Source organism: Erinaceus europaeus, chromosome 13, assembly GCF_950295315.1.
Source record: "Erinaceus europaeus chromosome 13, mEriEur2.1, whole genome shotgun sequence".
Lineage (NCBI taxonomy): Eukaryota > Metazoa > Chordata > Mammalia > Eulipotyphla > Erinaceidae > Erinaceus > Erinaceus europaeus.
In genome coordinates, this window is record NC_080174.1 from 86,644,546 (window position 1) to 86,664,040 (window position 19,495).

Below are 19,495 nucleotides of genomic sequence, written 5' to 3' on the forward strand. Positions count from 1 at the left end.
TCTGTTTATCTATCTGTCTGTCTATCTGTCTATCTATCTCTCTGTCTGTCTGTCTATCTATGTCTGTTTATCTATCTATCTATCTATCTGTGTCTATCTATCTATCTGTCTGTCTGTGTCTGTCTGTCTGTCTATCTGTCTGTGTCTGTCTGTCTATCTATGTCTGTTTATCTATCTATCTGTGTCTGTCTGTCTATCTATCTATCTGTCTGTCTGTGTCTGTCTATCTATCTGTCTGTCTGTGTCTGTCTGTCTGTTTATCTCTGTCTGTCTGTCTGTCTGTGTCTGTCTGTCTGTCTATCTATCATTCCCCCCCCACCATTTCTCTCTGACTTTCCAATAAAATGGAAAAAATGGCTGCCAGGAGTAGTGGATTTGTAGTGCGGGAACAGAGCCCCAGCAATAACACTGGAGGCAAAAAGGAAAGAAGGAAGGAAGGAAGGAAGGAAGGAAGGAAGGAAGGAAGGAAGGAAGGAAGGAAAGAATGGAAGGGAGGGAGGAGAGGAAGAAAGGAAGGACTCTGGAGGGTAAGCTATCTCCCATTCTTGCTCCCCTTCCAGGACGACATAGTAGAATTACAAATCTACTACTGGTGGATGCTTAGACAGAGTGTGACTGTCCATTCATGTTCTCTGTGAGTTATAATTCTTACATAACCCTCTGGTAAAGAGTATGATGTTGTCACTCCCTGGAAGGAATTTACTCAGACCCCTGGATTCAAACTGAGAGTGTTCTTGGGCTCTGCATTTTTAGAAAATGAAGCTTCTTCTTCAAGTAGGTCTAACAAAAGCATTGAGAGTTTTGTGGTCCTCTTGAGATCAGATTGCTTTCACTGGATTGTTTTGATCACAGGATACTTATCCTGTGAGCTTTACTGTATCATCAGAGTTTTAAATACAGTCACTATAAATTTTTATACCAAAGACAAATCAGAAAATAACAGAAACTAGCTATCGCTTTACCTGAAAAGATATCCAAATACATTTTAAAGTTTCTATACTTTAACGTGCAGTTAGTAAAATATAAACCATGACATGATTTCTAGATTAAGCCACAGTCTTTAGCATTTTTCACACTACTGTTTGGAAAAAAATGCATGTTTTCTCATTTGAAAGTTTGCTTTTTCTGTCCAATTATACTAATGGTAGGCTAAAACACTGCCAACTATTGTTAAGCCAATTGAAACTAAATTAAAGTTTACATGGACTAGTCGTGCTTTCATATAAACACTAATTGAAATTCTAAGGTATGTATGTTTTACTTATTTTTTCGTCTAAGCATTTTAAAGTGTGCATGTGGAAAAATATTTTTCTTCTTTCTATTTTATTTGCTAGGAAGGACAGAAATTGAGAGGGCAAGGGGAGATAGAGAAGGAGAGGAAGAGAGAGAGGAAGGGTGAGAGAGAGAGAGAGAGGAAAGGAGAGAGGGAGAGAAAGGGAGAGAGGGAGAGAGAGGGAGAGAAAGGGAGAGAGGGAGAGAGAGAGGGAGAGAGAGGGAGAAAAAGGGAGAGAGGGAGAGAGAGAGAGGAAAGGAGAGAGGGAGAGAGAGGGAGAGAGGGAGAGAGAGGGAGAGAAAGGGAGAGAGGGAGAGAGAGAGGAAAGGAGAGAGGGAGAGAGAGGGAGAGAAAGGGAGAGAGGGAGAGAGAGAGAGGAAGAGAGAAGGAGAGAGAGGGGGAGAGAGAGAGAGAGAGAGGAAGGGAGAGAGAGAGCGAGCGAGCTGCAGACCTGCTTCACTGCTCTTGAAGTTTTCTCCTGTAGGTCAAAAGCAAGGCCTCGAACGCAGATCCTTGTGCTCAACTGGGTGCACTCCCACATGGCTTCCCAAACACATTTTATCTCCTACATACTCATTTATGCTCTCTTCTTTACACTTACCAACTTATGTTTTTAAAAACGTATGTAATCATTTTAATCACTGATTTAATATCACTTTAAAATACTATAGAATTACACACACATGTGTACAACACTTCTCATGCCTACCACCAAATTTGTAGTGCCATCAACAAAAACCAAACAGAAACAGACCTCTACCGCAATTCCCCATTTGCTCTGATAGCCACCTTAGTTTGAACCAAGTCTAAGAGTTGGTGTTAGGGTTCTGGCGGTAGCACGGCAGGTTCAGCGCACATGGTGTGGAGCACAAGGGCTGAAGTAAGGATCCCGGTTTGAGCCCCGGGCCCCCACCTGCAGGGGAGTCACTTCACAAGTGGTGAAACAGGTCTGCAGGTGTGTATCTTTCTCTCCCCCATTCTGTCTTCCCCTCCTCTCTCCATTTCTCTCTGTCCTATCTAACAACGATGACATCAATAACAACAATAATAACCACAACAATAAAACAAGGGCAACAAAAGGGAATAAATAAATTAATAAATATTAAAAAAAATAAACAAGTAAAGCATCTATTTCCAAAGGCCATATACATTTTCTTCTACAACTTTGTGTGTATATTAGGAGTATGGATTACTGCTTATTTAACATTATTTTAGGGTATGAAAATTGTTCCCAAGCTTTTCGTTATTTCCTAAGAGGCACATATGCGTAGCTAGATATTTATGCATTTCTATTTCATTAGCAATATATTCGGCAACACAGGATGCGATGCAGTGGATAAAGTGTTGAATTCTCTAGCATGAAGCCTCAAAATCAATCCCTGGCATCAGAAATGCCAGAATGATGTTCTGGTTTTCTCTTTCTCAATTTTCTCATAAATAAATGAATCTGTAAAAAAAAAAAAACACCAGATATATTCCTAGATACAAAACTTCTGGATTGCAAGATATCCACACACACACACACACACCCGCTCTGCCAGAACACTGCTGAGCTCTGGCTTATGGTGGTGCTGAGAACCAGACCTGGACCATTTATTACTCCAGGTATGAAAGTTCTTTTGTATGATCAACCTGCTTGCATTTTAAAGATCATGGTATATACAGAACTCTTCACAGTCATTGTACCAATGTGAACTATAGGGTCATTCCAGCACAGTGAATTATAATTTTTAAAAATATTTATTTATTTATCCCCTTCTGTTGCCCTTCTTGTTTTAATGTTGTAGTTATTATTATTGTTATTGATGTCATTGTTGTTGGATAGAACAGAGAGATATGGAGAGAGGAGAGGAAGACAGAGAAGGGGAGAGAAAGATAGACACCTGCAGACCTGCTTCACCGCTTGTGAAGCGACTCCCCTGCAGGTGGGGAGCCAGGGTTCGAACCGGGATCCTTATGCCAGTCCTTGTGCTTTGCGCCACCTGCACTTAACCTGCTGTGCTACCTCCCAACTCCCTGAATTACCATTTTTAAAAGATATTCATTTCATTCTGACAGGTCTAAATAAAAAATATTGTTGTTTCAATATTTCTTTTATTGCAAGTAATATTCTTGGCAGGTGTTTTCCATTTGAAGAGCAGGAGTGAAATAGTATTTAAGAGAAATCATTAGGTATAACTCAGGTACACAGATGTCTGTATTTTTATTCCTTGTGAGCTCTCGTCCTTCCATTTCTCTGGTTAGTCTCTGAACAGTTTCATTTCCTAGTCAGTACTGAAGGTGTACACACAGCAGAGTCAGACCTGAAAAATGGATATGTGAGTAACTCAATATTTCCATATTTCTAGGTTTTTTTAAAACTTGATTTGTTGTTGAATGATGTAAGTGAAGATTCCAGTTGTATTTCTAAACTTTCTGGGGTTTCAAAAGTTTCAGAGACTTCAAGAGATCAAATAACATTTTTGAGATGCTCATCTTTTCCTATTCCTCAGGTCTTTCTTTCCCTTGCATTTGGCTTCATTACTAAGTAGCCGGTTTCACTATGACAACAAATTGGACATTAGTAGCTCATCTGTTACTCAGATAGTAATTTCGAGGGGTGGGGTGGGGGGAGGGAGAGAGCACCTCATTTACTATGGTTTCAAGAGAAAAAGAAAGTCCCTTGGAAAATTGTGACATTCATTTTGAGTCATATTTATATTCCTAAAGAACGTATTCCAGTTACTCCGCCTAGGTGAAGGCCGCATGTCCATGTGGAACCCAGCCCTGGGAGGCATGTTCAAGTAGAATGAGATGACAGAGGCGGAAGCTGTCAATTCCCCCCCTAAAAAAGGAAAGATGCCAACAGACAGAAACTCCGCAATACATTGTCATCTGCTTGCATTCCCCACATGACCAGAGAGACAGACCTGCTTCACCACTTGTGAAGCTTTCCCCCCTGCAGGCAGGAACCAGGGGCTTGAACCCGGGTCCGAGCGCACTGTAGTGTGGTCACTTAACCAGGTGTGCCATCGCCTCCCCCCCCCCCCCCCCCCCCCCCGGCAGCATTTATTCTCTTCTAGGTATCCTTGATTTTTGCTGTGAGCAGCGGCCTAGGGAGCTAAGATCGTCAGTGCATAGGGCTCAGGCCTGAGCCCCACATGGGAGGTGCCATGGTACCAGAGGCAGCTGTCTTGGTGTGCTGTCTCTCTGCTTCTCTCTGTCTGAAGGAGAAAAGCAGCCCAGAGCAGTGACCTTGAGCACAAGGTCTGGTATAGAAAAATAATAATAACTATGCAAGATGGTTTTAGGTGAAGTTGTGGTAGTGAGCCTTGTCTTGAGGTTTAAAAGTAAATGGGGGTGGGGTAGGAACAAACACACACACACAAACAAAGAAACAAATGGAGGTCTTTAAAAGGTTTACCTGTGGGGGCCGGGCGGTGACTCACAGGATTAAGCGCACGTAGTACCAAGTGCAAGGACCCACGGGAGGATCCCGGTTCAAGCCCTCAGCTCTCCGCCTGCAGGGGGGGTCACTTCACAAGCGGTGAAGCAGGTCTGCTGGTGTCTGTCTTTCTCTCTCTCTCTCTCTCTGTCTTCCCCTCCTCTCTCGAGTTCTCTGTCCTATTCAATAGCAACAATAACAACAACAAAGGCAACAAAATGGAAAAAGACGGCCTCCAGGAGCAGTGGATTCTTAGTGCAGGCACCGAGCCCCAGCGAGAACCCTGGAGGCAAAAAAAAAAAAAAAAGTTAATTGATTTGCTGTAAAAAGCTTCCTCCCTTCCTCCCTTCCTCCCTTCCTCCCTTCCTCCCTTCCTCCCTTCCTCCCTTCCTCCCTTCTTCCCTTCCTCCCTTCCTCCCTTCCTCCTTTCCTCCCTTCCTCCCTTCCTTCCTTCCTTCCTTCCTTCCTTTATTCCTTTCTTTTTTTCTTTTTAATAGCCACCAGGGTTATCACTAGGCTCGGTGCCTACTCGATGAATTATCTTTTCTTTGTATTTGATAGGACACAGTGCAACTGAGATGGGAGAATAAGGTAGAAAGGGAGAAAGAGAGACACCGACGGACTTGCTTCACCGCTCGTGAAGCTTCCTGCCTACAGCTGGGGACCTGAGTCCCTCTGTATGGTACTGTGTGCTCTCAACCAGGTGCACCACTGCCCAAACCCAGAATTTGATGTTTCTTTTTCTTTTCCTTTAATATCTTTATTGGGGGATTCGTGGTTTACAGTCAACAGCAAAATACAACAGTTTGTACATGCATAACATTTCCACATAACAATGCAGCCCCCACTAGGTCCTCCTCTGCCATCATGTTCCAGGACCTGATCCCTCCCCCCCACCTGCCCCAGAGTCTTTTACTTGGGTGCAGTGCACCAACTCTAGTCTGAGTTCTGCTTAGTGTTTTCCCTTCTGATCTTGTTTTTTCAACTTCTATCTGTGAGATCATCCCATATGCATCCTTCTGTTCCTGACATGTCACTTCACATGATAGAACTCGATGTTTCTATGCCGCCTGCTAAGAAATACATCTTGTTACAGACCCACCAGATGTTCCTGACGAGATAACCTGCGTCATTCATGAATATTCGAGCCACATGACTTGTACCTGGAATACTGGGAAACCCACCTACTTAGATACAAGATACCTGGTCCACGTGGAAAGGTAGGCTCCTGCCTTACCATGAATACACCCAACCCACACCCACTTCAGTTCGGCCAGTGTCCTGTTGCCAGAAATAACTCAAAAAATTTACTTAAACTATTAAATAGACTTTGATAACTTCCTATTCTCTATTTAGGATCAGTGAAGCTACCAAAAGCTTTTATGGGTACTTAATATTTTTTTCTCTATAGAACAATGAGATCTATATTCTCTGCCTTTCCCCCCCTCATTGATAAGTAACAGGTGGTAGGGGTTTCATGGTAATATCAGCACCACACAATTTAATTTTTTAATTTAATATTGATTTACAAAATTATAAAATGATAGGGGCGTCATTTTACTCCGTTTCTGCCACCAGAGTTCTGTGCTCCCAACCCCCATAGCAGAATTTGTTCATTCAAGCTGGAGTGTAAACCCATTGTGAGTAAGAATTTCTTTATCTTTATTTATTTATTGGATAGAGACAGCCAGAAATTGAAAGGGAAGGGGGAGGTAGAGAGGGAGAGAAACAGAGAGATACCTGCAACCCTCTTTACCACTTGCAAAGCTTTCCCCCTACAGGTGAGGACTGGGGACTTGAACTGAGTCCTTGTACACTGTAACATGTGCGTTCAACCAGGTGCACCACCACCTGGCCCCAGAATTTTGTTTTGTCCATTGCTGTGTCACTTGAACTTGGAATGGAACTCTGCCCATACTAAATATTCAATAAATACTTTCTAATTGGTTATTCTGATAAATAGAAATAGGCATTTTCTGAGTCCTCCCTTCATGTTTTCATTAAATAATAATAAAGCCATTTACATTTATTTTTCATTATTTTTGTTGAACTCTTAACGGTAAATTAGAGTTAAACTCAGGAAACCTAATCCAAATTCTAAAATTGACGGGGGAATTGTACTTGTAACAAGGACATAAATGATGCACTGAATCTGCGTAAACACAGATGTCCTCCTCCCGTATAGCCATGCAACAAGCTCCTGCAAGCACAAATCAGATATGAAACAATGAATTACATATGAAATAATGAATTAAAATTAATATTAAATAATATGAAGCAATGACATAATTAATATTAAATGATTAATTGATAACATTATTGTGATTATCAATAATATTAATAATTAGTATGGAATAATGACTCAAAACATTATCTAATGAGTTAAAACATTATCTGTTAGGAAAGACAAGTTGATTTTTCTGATTATTAAAACGGTCTTCTCCTCCCTGGAAAATGTTGACGTAAAATGAGTCTCGTGGCTGAGACAGTGGGTTCCACATTTCAACACTCCTTTAGATCCTGGCCTACCAGGGCAGTTTCCACTTCAGTTGGTAGGTAGAGAACAGCATTTGTGAGTTTTCACTTCCAATTCATGTGGTTCTGTTTTCCAGTAAAATCACATGAACAGAAAACAGTGAACCTCAGCCCACCCACTGATTTCATCAGCCCTAGAAAGATGTTCTCTCCACAGCGGCAGAAAGGCCAAGTCCTCTCCTGGTGCTTGGCTGAAACTCTAAAGTACAATTGCATCGGTGTTCTTCCAGACTTTCTTTGTCAGGCTGGCAAGATAGCTTACCTGACAGGACACTTGCTTTATCAAGCACATGACTCAATGGTGAATCCTGCTCTCACCACTTCTGGACTATGGTGTCTTTCTCTCTCTCTCTCTTTCTCTCTCTCTCTCTCTGTCTCTTTCTCTCTCTCTCTCTCTGCCTCTTTCTCTTTTTCTCTGAAAAAGTCAGGCTGAAATGGCGAAACTCCAGTGCTGACTGAATAAATGAAGACTTCTATCCTTCTCGACACCTTTCTTTTTTTTTTAATATTTATTTATTACCTTTTTGTTGCCCTTGTTTTATTGTTGTAGTTATTATTGATGTCATTGTTGTTGGATAGGACAGAGAGAAATGGAGAGAGGAGGGGAAGACAGAGAGAGGGAGAGAAAGACAGACACCTGCAGACCTGCTTCACCGCCTGTGAAGGGACTCCCAGGCAGGTGGGGAGCTGGGGGCTCAAACCGGGATCCTTATGCCGGTCCTTAAGCTTTGCACCACGTGCGCTTAACCCGCTGTGCTACCTCCCGACTCCCTTCCTGACACCTTTCTTCCTGCCAACAGAACTGCATTCACATACACTCCTCTACCTTTCTGAACTTTGCTGTGTATCATAGCTGGTGAGAGAAAAGAAGGGAATCAATCTCCCACTATGGGCAGCTACAGAATGTCGTTCCACTCCCCTCAGATGCTTCATGTAAACCTGTTCTTCCTTTTATCTTGAAATCTTTTATACCTGGCATAGAGCCTTCGACAACAATAGATGCTTGTTTGTTGGGTAGTATGCCAGCTCCCCCTGGCTTCTGCTTAACCATATGCCTATATCGGATTTGATATGTTCAAAGCTTTGGTCTATTTACATAAATTACTTTTACATTTACATAAAGCACCACACTCCCTCCAGGGCATTGGTGGTTTAGTGGTAGAATTCTCACCTGCTCCATCCCCTCTCCTTGTCACACCCTGATCCTCTCCTTGTCACACCCTGATCTTCCACCAGTCACTTTTCGCTCCACCCTCTCTATGTCACATCCTGTTTCCACCCTACTTGGAGAGTATAAAAACAGCTGCTCTTCGATTAAAGACACTTAGAAATTGCTTTCCGGCTCTGAGAGTTCTAGAGTGTATCTCCTGCAAAGTTAGTGCGGCACGAGTTCCTGATCCCTCTCCCACACAGCAGCCTAGATCAGCTCCAGTTGAGTTCTCTCCAACCCAGAGAGCACTAGCTCGGGAAGAAGCACCCTCAGGCTATCCCGGCATCTGGTCCAAAGTGCCCCGCAATCCCGATACTATGGCCATTAGTTAAAAAGAAAGGGGGAATTGTTGGTATCTTCTAATTCTGCTTTTAAAAACCCCTTCTGTTTCATTTGGTTTAAATCCCCCCTGCTTAACACTGCATTCTATTTACATAACCACTGTATTCTATTTACATAACCACTGCCATCTATTTAAATAAATCACTTTTACATTTACATAAAGCACCACCTTCCCTCCAGGGCATTGGTGGTTTAGTGGTAGAATTCTCACCTGCTCCACCCCCTCTCCTTGTCACACCCTGATTTTCACCAGTCACTTTTCTCTCCATCCTCTCTGCATCACATCCTGTTCACACCCTACTTGGGAAGTATATATATAGACAACATTGTTCATTTTAGTTAGTTGTTAGTTTAGTCTAGCTTGGTATAGATTGTGCTGCGTCCTGCATGAATAAAGAGATACTGCGTACAGCTCGACCATGAGTCCCTGGTTGTCTGTCTCCCGTCAGTGAAGCTCAGCCCGACACTTGTTGAATGAAAATGAGTATATAATGGCTGTTCATTCTATTCCATTTTAAAAAACGTAAAATTTAGTATTTCTTAAAAAAACTTTTATATTTTTTTGCCTCCAGGGTTATTACTGGGGCTTGGTGCCAGCACTATGAATCCACTGCTCCTGGTAGCCATTCCCCCCCCCCCCACACACACACTTTATTAGACAGGACAGAGAGAAGCTGAGAGGGGAGGAGAGAGGAAGAAAGGTAGAGAGAAAGACACCTGCAGACCTGCTTCACTGTTTATGAAATGACCATTCCCCCCAATGCTGGCAGGGAGCTGGGGTCTTGAACTGGGATCTTTGCTCTTCGTACTAAGTGCGCTTAACCTGGTGTGTCTCTGCCCAGCCCCCTATTTAGTATGTTGTGTCTCCTTGGCATCAGGTTCAACTCTAAAAATAGATACCATCTCTGTGCATGACAAAATTACCAATTTTTAGAATAACAATGAATGATGGAACTTCCAGACACCATGAAAGATGATAAAACAACTTTTAGATGAGATGACTAGTTTTTTTTAAATAAAAAAACCCTGTTATTATTATTTTTGCTGATGAATTCAGTAGTAGATTGGAAATAGCAAAGAGTGTAATTTTTTTAAAAAATTTATTTCTTTATTGTGGAATTAATGTTTTACATTCAACAGTAAATACAATAGTTTGTACATGCATAACATTCCCCAGATTCCCATATAACAATACAACCCCCACTAGGTCCTCTGTCATCCTTCTTGGACCTGTATTCTCCCCACCCACCCACCCCAGAGTCTTTTACTTTGGTGCCATATGCCAATTCCATTTCAGGTACTACTTGTGTTTTCTTTTCTGATCTTGTTTTTTAACTTCTGCCTGAGAGTGAGATCATCCCATACTCATCCTTCTGTTTCTGACTTATTTCACTCAACATGATTTTTTCAAGGTCTATCCAAGATTGGCTGAAAACGGTGAAGTCACCATTTTTTACAGCTGAGTAGTATTCCATTGTGTATATATACCACAACTTGCTCAGCCACTCATCTGTTGTTGGACACCTGGGTTGCTTCCAGGTTTTGGCTATTACAAATTGTGCTGCCAAGAACATATGTGTACACAGATCTTTTTGGATGGATGTGTTGAGTTCCTTAGGATATAGATATATCCCCAGGAGAGGAATTGCAGGGTCATAGGGTAGGTCCATTTCTAGCCTTCTGAGAGTTCTCCAGACTGTTCTCCACAGAGGTTAGACCAATTGACATTCCCACCAGCAGTGCAGAAGGGTTCCTTTGACCCCACACCCTCTCCAGCATTTGCTGCTGTTACCTTTTCTGATGTATGACATTCTCACAGGAGTGAAGTGATATCTCATTGTTGTCTTGATTTGCATTTCTCTGACAATCAGAGACTTGGAGCATTTTTTCATGTGTTTCTCGGCCTTTTGGATCTCTTCTGTGGTGAATATTCTGTCCATGTCCTCCCCCCATTTTTGAATGGGGTTATTTGTTGTCTTGTTGTTGAGTCTAGCAAGCTCTTTATATATGTTGGTTATTAAACTCTTGTCTGATGTATGGCATGTAAAGATGTCCCATTCTGTGAAGGGTCTTTCGGTTTGGGTAGTGGTTTCTTTTGCTGTGAAGAAGCTTTTTAATTTGATGTAGTCCCATAGGTTTATACTTGCCTTAATCTTCTTTGTAATTGGATTCATTTCATTAAAAGTGTCTTTAAAATTTATGTGGAAAAGAGTTATGCCAATATTTTCCTCTAAGTATTTGACAGTTTGTGGTCTAACATCCAAGTCCTTGATCCACTTGGAATTTACTTTTGTATTTGGTGAAATACAGTGGTTCAGTTTCATTCTTCTGCATGTTTCAACCCATTGTTTCCAACACCATTTGTTGAAGAGACATGTAATAGTCTGGGCCCCTTTGTCAAAGATTAGATGTCCATTAGGTGTGGGGCCTCATTTCTGGGCTCTCTATTCTATTCCACTGGTCAGTGTGTCTATTCATGTTCCAGTATCAAGCAGTTTTGATGACAATGGCCCTATAATACAGTTTGAGATCTGGGAGTGTGATGCCTCCATTTCTGTTCTTTTTTCTCAAGATTGTTTTGGCAATTCTAGGTCTTTTCTGGCTCCAGATAAACATTTGTAGCATTTGTTCTATTCTCCTAAAAAATGTGCTTGGGATATTGATGGGGATAGCATTAAATTTGTAGATGGATCTGGGTAATATATTCATTTTGATGATGCTAATTCTTCCAACCCATGAACATGGAATATCTTTCCACTTCTTTGTGTCTTTTTCAATTTCTTTGAGTAGTGACTCATAATTTTCAGTATACAAGTCCTTCACTTCCTTGGTTAGATTTACTCCTAGATATTTTATTGTTTTTGTTGCTATAGTAAAAGGAATTGATTTCTGGATTTCAATTTCTTCTAACTTAGTGTTTGCATAGAGGAATGCCACTGACTTTTGAATGTTAATTTTGTAGCCTGACAAGAATGTAATTTTTGAAGTAGTGGGTACATCAAAAGTATACCCAACTGGAATAACAGAGATAAAATGAACTTACATCAATCAACAAAATCAAGATATGTAGGTCATTTACAAAAAAAAAAAAAAATAGCATTCATACTGTTGGAATCCTAGAAGATAAAAAGGAGATAAAAGGAGACTGTTGGAATCCTAGAAGATAAAAAGGAGAAGATAAAAAGTCTATTTGCATAGAAAAAGTGACTGAGGGGGTGGGGTGGGGGTGGGGGTAGATAGCATAATGGTTATGCAAATAGACTCTCATGCCTGAGGCTCTGAAGGCTCAGGTTCAATCTCCTCCATAAGCCAGAGCTGAGCTTCTTCTTCTTCTTCTAGCGTTTGCCCTTCTTCTGTAGCCAGTTAACAGCGTCAGGTTGAGCCTGATGTAAAGTTTCGAGACCTCCTTTGAATCTGGAGAGGTGGCAGTTGTTGACTATGTGGGTCATAGTCTGTCTGTAGCCGCAGGGGCAGCTCTGGTAAATGATAATAATAATAATAGCATGAAGTAACTGGATACTCTCAAATTAGTCAAAATAATAATAACAGCCCCAGGCTCCCCACTTTAGGAAGGTTGCTTCACAGGTGATGAAGCAGGTCTGCAGGTGTCTATCTATCTCTCTCCCTCTCTGTCTTCCCCTCCTCTCTCCATTTCTCTCTGTCCTATCCAACAACGACAACTTCAATAACAACAATATTAACTAAAACAACAATAAAAAAACAACAACAGGGCAACAAAAGGGGAAGTAAGTAAATATGAAAAAAGAAAAGAAAAAAAAAGAATCAGTGTTATTGTATCTTTGGGGTAAATGCCTAGTAGTGGAATTGCTGAGTCGTATGATATTTCCATTTGTATTTAAGGATATACTATTTTCCATAGTGGTTGTACTAGTTTACATTCCTGCCAGCAGGGCAGTAGGGTTTCTCTTCCTCACATGCTCTCCAACCCTTACTGACTGAGCCCATTCTCACAGGTTCCATCTCATTCTCTACCGATGACCTACTTCCTACTTTTTGTGAGAACATAAGAGCAACACTGCCAACACCACAGCCAGCAGATTCACATCTCTACTCACACAGTGGGTGCCACTGTGGGGGAAGAAGCGTTGCCCTGGGGTCAACTGCAGAGCTCTGGCGCTAGATCTGACGGGTCCTTCCTATAGTAGGACATTTTCTATCTTGACGGAATCATACCTTTTAACATCTGCCCTCTTGAAAAAGTACAAGCCTCCTTCAGGTCTTTCCCTCCACAACCCTTTCTCTCTGCTCTTCTTTATTACTAAGCTCCTCCAAAGAGTTGTCTGTGCTTTCTGTCTCTCTCTCTCTTTGATCTAGTTTTGTTTTTGTCCTTCAGTGAAGCAGGTCTTGTCACCATCGCTAATAATTTGCTTGTTGTCAACTTCAACTGTTCAAATTCTTAGTCCATGTCTTCTTGAACAGAAACATTTACTGTCAAGAGCATTTAACTGGGAGTTGGGCGGTAGCGCAGCAGGTTAAGGGCATGTGGCGCAAAGCGCAAAGACCGGCATAAGAATACTGGTTTGAGCCCCTGGCTCCCCACCTGCAGAGGAGTCGCTTCACAGGCGGTGAAGCAGGTCTGCAGGTCTATCTTTCTCTCCCCCTCTCTGTCTTCCCCTCCTCTCTCCATTTCTCTCTGTCCTATCCAACAACAATGACGACAACAACAACAATAATAACTACAACAATAAAACAACAAGAACAACAAAAGGGAATAAATAAATACAGAAAAAAAGAGCATTTAACTTTCTTTTTTTTTTTTTTTTTTTTTGCCTTCCTGTGCTTATTCTTGTTTTGGTTCTCTTAGAATCTTTCTGGATACTTATTCCTTAGTCTAGTTTGCTAATTTTTCTTAATTTCCAGTACAGTAATAGTGCTACAGAACACGACTTTAGTAAAAGGTGAAAGATTCATGTGATCTGAAGAGAAACCAGAGTATAGAACATTACTTTAGAATCTCATATCTATCTGCAGCTATAGTTATTAAAAATGTCTTCTCTATTTTCCAGCCATGACATCATCTCCCCAGACAATAACTTGGGTCCACCTGCATATCATATGTCAGGCTCAGGGGAAAAAAAACTAGTATAGGCATGGGCCCTTTGGAATATAACTAAAATAGACCTACTAGCTTTCTTCAAAACAGAGACCCCAAATCTTCATCTGCACTATTCCAGCCTTTAGGTTCATGATTAGTCAACATTTGTTTGGCTTTATATCTTAACTCTTTTTTTCAGCCACCAGGTTCCAGATGCTACCATGATGCCAACCAAACTTCCCTGGACAGACAACCCCACCAAATGTGTCCTGGAGGCCCACTTCCCCAGAGCCCTTCCCCACTAGGGAAAGAGAGAGACAGGCTGGGAGTATGGATCGACCTGCCAATGCCCATGTTCAGTGGGGAAGTAATTACAGAAGCCAGACCTTCTACCTTCTGCACCCCATAATGACCCTGGGTCCATACTCCCAGAGGGTTAAAGAATAGGAAAGCTATTAGGGGAGGGGAAGAGATATGGAGTTCTGGTGGTGGGAATTGTGTGGAGTTATACCCCTCTTATCTTATGGTTTTGTCAGTCTTCCCTTTTTATAAATAAATTTATAAATTTTTCATTACTAAGATTTGCATTTTATCCTTCAAAACAGAAGACTTATATTGGGGGGCATTAAAATTCAAGAAAATTTCATTACCAAAAAAAAAGTCTTCTCTAAATCAATCGTATGAAACACACTCTCTCTCTCCATATATATTCCAGACATCTCTCTTGAATTTAAGCTACCATCTTACTGTACATTTCTTGTTAGACATCCAAAGGCATCACAAAGTTAACGACTTATGTTTTGTCTTGTTTCTTTTTTTAAAAAAATTGATTTAATAATGATCAACAAGACCATAGGATAAGAGGGGTACAATCCACACAATTCCCACTGTCAGAGTTCCATATCCCATCCCCTCCATTAGAAGCTTCCCTACTTTTTATCCTCTGGGAGCATGAACCTAGGATCACTATGAGGTGCAGAAGGTGGGAGGTCTGGCCTCTGTAATTGCTTCTCTTCTGGACATGGACATTGGCAGATGGATCTAATACCTCCAGCCTGTTTCTATCTTTCCTTAGTGGGGCAGGGCTCTGAAGAGGTGAGGTTCCAGGACACACTGGTGAGGTCATCTTCCCAGAGAAGTCAGATTGGTATCATGGTAGCATCTGCAAATTAGTGACTGAAAAACACTACGATAGAAAGCACCTCAAGTTGTTTAATACTCAGGAACCTAAAAGTAAGAAAAACAGAGCAGATGACATGGGGTCTCCATTTTGGAAAAAGCTAGTGGTTCTATTTTAGATATATTCCAAGGGGCCCATGACTGCTAGTTTTTGCCTGAGCCTGACAGCTAACATTCAGGTGGGCAAAAGGTCTTGTCTGGGCAGATGGTGTCAGACTGCTCAGCTCTTCCTCATGTTGGTGTTGGGGTTGAATCTGGGACCTAGAAGGCTCAGGTGTGAAAGTTATTTGCATAACTATAATGGTCTCCTAGACCAACATGTCAAAACACAAAATTCATCTAAGAACGTTCAGAGATCTAATTGGCTTTATTAAATGATTCATGAGTTTGTCAGCATCCAATCTAGCTAGTACAAAGTAAAAATTCAGCAAGGGCTTATACAAAATGAACAGTTGTTTTGTTTTGTTTTTATAGTCAGAAAGAGGTTGAGATAAGATTATTATCAAAAGAAAGAAGATAATTTCAGGAAAAACCACCTTCCCTTAGGGGAATCAGAAGGTGGTCTTCACACACCCACGCACCCCCCCCCCCCCCACATACACTCTCTTGGCAGGGCCAAGAAGTGAAAGGCGTTATTTTAGGTAGTGTTTCTTTTTAAAAAACAGTCTTCAAAGCCAAACACCCAGTTTCTTTCCTTCATCTTAGAAAATGGCAGCTGCAGGGGTTGGACAGTAGCACAGTGGGTTAAGTGCACATGGCACAAAGCACAAGGACTGGCGTAAGGATCCCAGTTCGAGCCCCCAGCTCCCCACCAGCAGGGAGGTCACTTCACAGGTGGTGAAGCAGGTCTGCAGATGTCTGTCTTTCTCTCCCCCTCTCTGTCTTCCCCTCCTCTCTCCACTTCTTTCTGACCTATCCAGCAATAATGATAGCAACAGGGAGTCGGGTGGTAACACAGTGGGTTAAGTGCACTTGGCACAAAGCGGCAAAGACCTGCTTAAGGATCCCAATTCGAGCTCCCAGCTCCCCACCTGCAGGGGAGTCACTTCATAGGCGGTGAAGCAGGTCTGCAGGTGTCTGTCTTTCTCTCCCCCCTCTCTGTCTTCCCCTCCTCTCTCCATTTCTCTCTGCTCTATCCAACAACGACGACATCAACAACAACGACAATAATAACTACAGCAATAAAAAACAGCAAGGGCAACAAAAAGGGAATAAATAAATATTAAAAAAAATAATAATGATGATGATGATAGCAACAACAATAATAACAACAGCAATGATAAACAACAAGGGCAACAACAGGGAAAAAAATAGCCTCCAGGAGCAGTGGATTCGTAGTGCAGGCACAGAGCCCCAGCGATAACCCTGGGGACAAATAAAGAAAAAAGAGAAAGAAAATGGCAGCTAAAGTCTTCAAAATCTTCCTAAATTCTTCTCTCTCATTCCTCGCATCAATTCATCAGTAAAACTACTGGATCTCCCTTTAAAAATCTGACCTCTTTCACTATCTACACTGAAATCCTGGCAAAAGCCACAGCATGTTTCATCCGGGTTACGATTTTACCTAACTGCTGACCTAGCCTCCGGGCTTACCCTACCACGATTCATTGTTTACAGGGAACCAGAATAAGCCTTTTCACACATGCCTCAAATCATATCATTCATCTGCTGATTGCTTCGTTTCACTCAGAGATGAAAGCCAGAGCCTTTCATATTTCTGTGTGCTTACAATGTCATCGACATCTCTCCCCCCTGCAGACATCTCTGCTCTCATTTCTGATCCCTTTCTGTCTTCTTCATCCTATAGAATGACCTTCCTCAAGTATATTGACCTCCCCACAGTTCACTAAGCACATCACGCACACCCTACCTTGATCTTGTCATTGCTCAGAGTGCTTATCCTGCAGAGACTGGATGTGTTCCTATTCTTTCTCTCTTTTTTTTATATTTTTGTATTTATTATTTATTCCCTTTGTTGCCCTTGTTGTTTTATTGTTGTAGTTATGAATGATGTCGTTATTGTTGGATAGGACAGAGAGAAATGGAGAGAGGAAGGGAAGACAGAGAGGGAGAGCGAGAAAGACAGACACCTGCAGATCTGCTTCACTGCTTGTGAAGTGACTCCCCTGCAGGTGGGGGAGCCGGGGGCTCGAACCGGGATCCTTATGCTTTAATGTGTTCCTATTCTACTGCCACCTTCTCAGATAGGCTTTTCTTATCTTGCTTGTTCAAAAAAAAAAAAAAAAAAAACAACTACCATAGAGGCTGGGTGGTGGCACAAGGGGTTAAGTGCACCTGTTACAGTGTGCAAGGACCCGGGTTCAAGCCTCCGATAAGCACCTGCAGAGGGAGAGTTTCACAAGTGGTGAAGCAGGGCTGCAGGTGTCTCTCTGTCTCTCTTCCTCTCTATCACCCCCTTCCCTCTTAATTTCTGCCTGTCTGCATTCAATAAATAAAGATAATTATCAAATATATATTTTAAAATCCTACCATATTCTTTTAGCACTTGCTCAAATATTTTTTTGCTTTCTCTCCTGAATATTTTTAACCGTAGAGCATATTACCTGTTTATTTTCTTCTCCTTCTCCTCGTCCTTCTTCCCCCCCTCCTCTTCCCCCTCCTCTTCCTCCTCCTCCTTCATTTCCTTATTCACAGTATTATTATTACTGCCAGAATTATTGCTGTGGCTCAGTGCCTGCATTGCTCATCCACTTCCCCCTGAGGCCATTTTCTGTTCTTTCTTCTTTCCTTTTTTTTTTTTTTTCTTTTTTTCTTTCCTTATAGATACAGAGGGAAATCGAGAAGGAAGGTGGGGATTGAGAGGTAGAGAAAAAGAGAAACACCTGTAGCCTTGTAGCCCTGCTTCAACACTTGTGAAGCTTCCCCCTGCAGGTGGAGATCTGGAGTTTGAAGCGGGTCCTTCCTCGTGATCGTGTGCACACTCTGTGGAGTGGGCCGTTGCCTGGCCCTGTCCTATATTTGTTTCACCAGAATGTGCACTCCACGAAGTCTGGTCGTTTGTCCTCTGTTCTAGCCTCCGTGAGTGGAATAGTATTTGGTTCTGACTAGATGTCAAACAAACATCTGTTGAATGATTTGATGAACAGAGAGGCTGTTCACCACTCTCACCACATCCACAGAGTTTATCTAATGTCTGTTAACTGCAGCTCAGATATGTTATGTGGGGGAAAACTCAAGCCTTCGGTGTGGCTGACTCCTTTCAGCAGTCTGCGGTGTATTAATTAGCACACACAGAAAGAGAGAAACAGAAGTAAGAAGTTTCAAAATGCTGTAAGACACAATTCCATGTAAAAGAATAAATCTGAAACTCAAGTCAATCGTTAGTATTCGGTTTATTTAAGATAATATGTTATGGGCTAGGTGCTGCCTTGAGGGAAGTCCTTAAAAGCAGAGTTCAATCACCTGGGAACAGTGGCTAATGTCAGTTTGAGAATACATTTCCATTTTGACTTGCGGTCTCAGTCCATGTGGTAGAACGATTAGCCACAAAGCAATCAAGAACACGCATGTGGTTTTCTCTAACTGGAAATATTCAAAGATGCTCTACTTAGGACTTAGGTATAGTTTTTTTTTTTTTTGAACTTCACACTTGAAGTTTTATTTAGCATGCGGATAGTGTAACTTGCAACAAGTTTTGCATTCACTTCTGCCTTGCCTCCCTACAGAAAGAATATGGGAGCAGCTATGGAAAACTTGAATTTAATGGTGTCATTTGACTTTAGATGTACATCATATCAATCAAATTCCATTTGTTGAAATATAACAATTTTATAGATAGATAGATAGATAGATAGACAGATAGTTATAGAAATAATAGTCAACCCATATCTGTGACCTTGGGAGAACCACCGCAGTTTTCAATGGAGGGAATAGGGACACAGAACTCTGGTGGTAGGAACGGTGGAATTGTACCCCTGTTATCTTGTAATTTTGTAAGCCAATATTAAATTACCAATAAAAATGAAATTAAAAAAAGGAAAAGTTTATGCCTGACAAAAAAAAAAGAAATATGACAATTGAACCACGTTTTCACTTGTATTCTTTACAACTTGTATAGAAGTTACTGTCACAAATTCCTTTTAGTTAAAATAATTATTTGTTCAAGGAAGTTTTTATGATATGTGAACTCACCTAGCAGTGCTCTCTCATGTCATTTATTCATGAGGATAACAACGATGCTTCTTCTGTTTGACAGATGAGTAATTGGAAGAACATAAAGTTTAAGGACTTGGCTCTAAGTTCCCCCAACTGATCAAGGAGCAGAGCTGGTATTTGAACCCAGGACCCCCTTTGAGACTGCAAAGCCTAGTGCATTTCAGTGGCATATGTCTTTCCTGCCCTCTCATGTGGCTCTGTGAGCTGGTAAGAGGACAAGAATAGCCCAGGAGAACATAAAAAGAGTTAGAAAATCTGAGCTGGCCCAGAATAGAAGCCGCTGCCTTCAGTCTGTGTAAT

General features: G+C 41.5%; 1 protein-coding gene and 1 long non-coding RNA gene across 2 annotated transcripts in view; one reads left to right on the forward strand and one right to left on the reverse strand.

Annotated features, from left to right (window-relative positions):
* LOC132542964 (uncharacterized) overlaps positions 1–19,495 on the reverse strand; it is a 67,344-nt gene that overhangs the window by 23,201 nt on the left and 24,648 nt on the right. The window lies entirely within an intron of this gene.
* IL23R (interleukin 23 receptor) overlaps positions 1–19,495 on the forward strand; it is a 77,948-nt gene that overhangs the window by 9,269 nt on the left and 49,184 nt on the right. Inside the window, exon 3 of the mRNA XM_007538154.2 lies at positions 5,794–5,917. Coding sequence (XP_007538216.1) covers positions 5,794–5,917 — 124 coding nt within the window. The remainder of the gene's footprint in view (positions 1–5,793; positions 5,918–19,495) is intronic.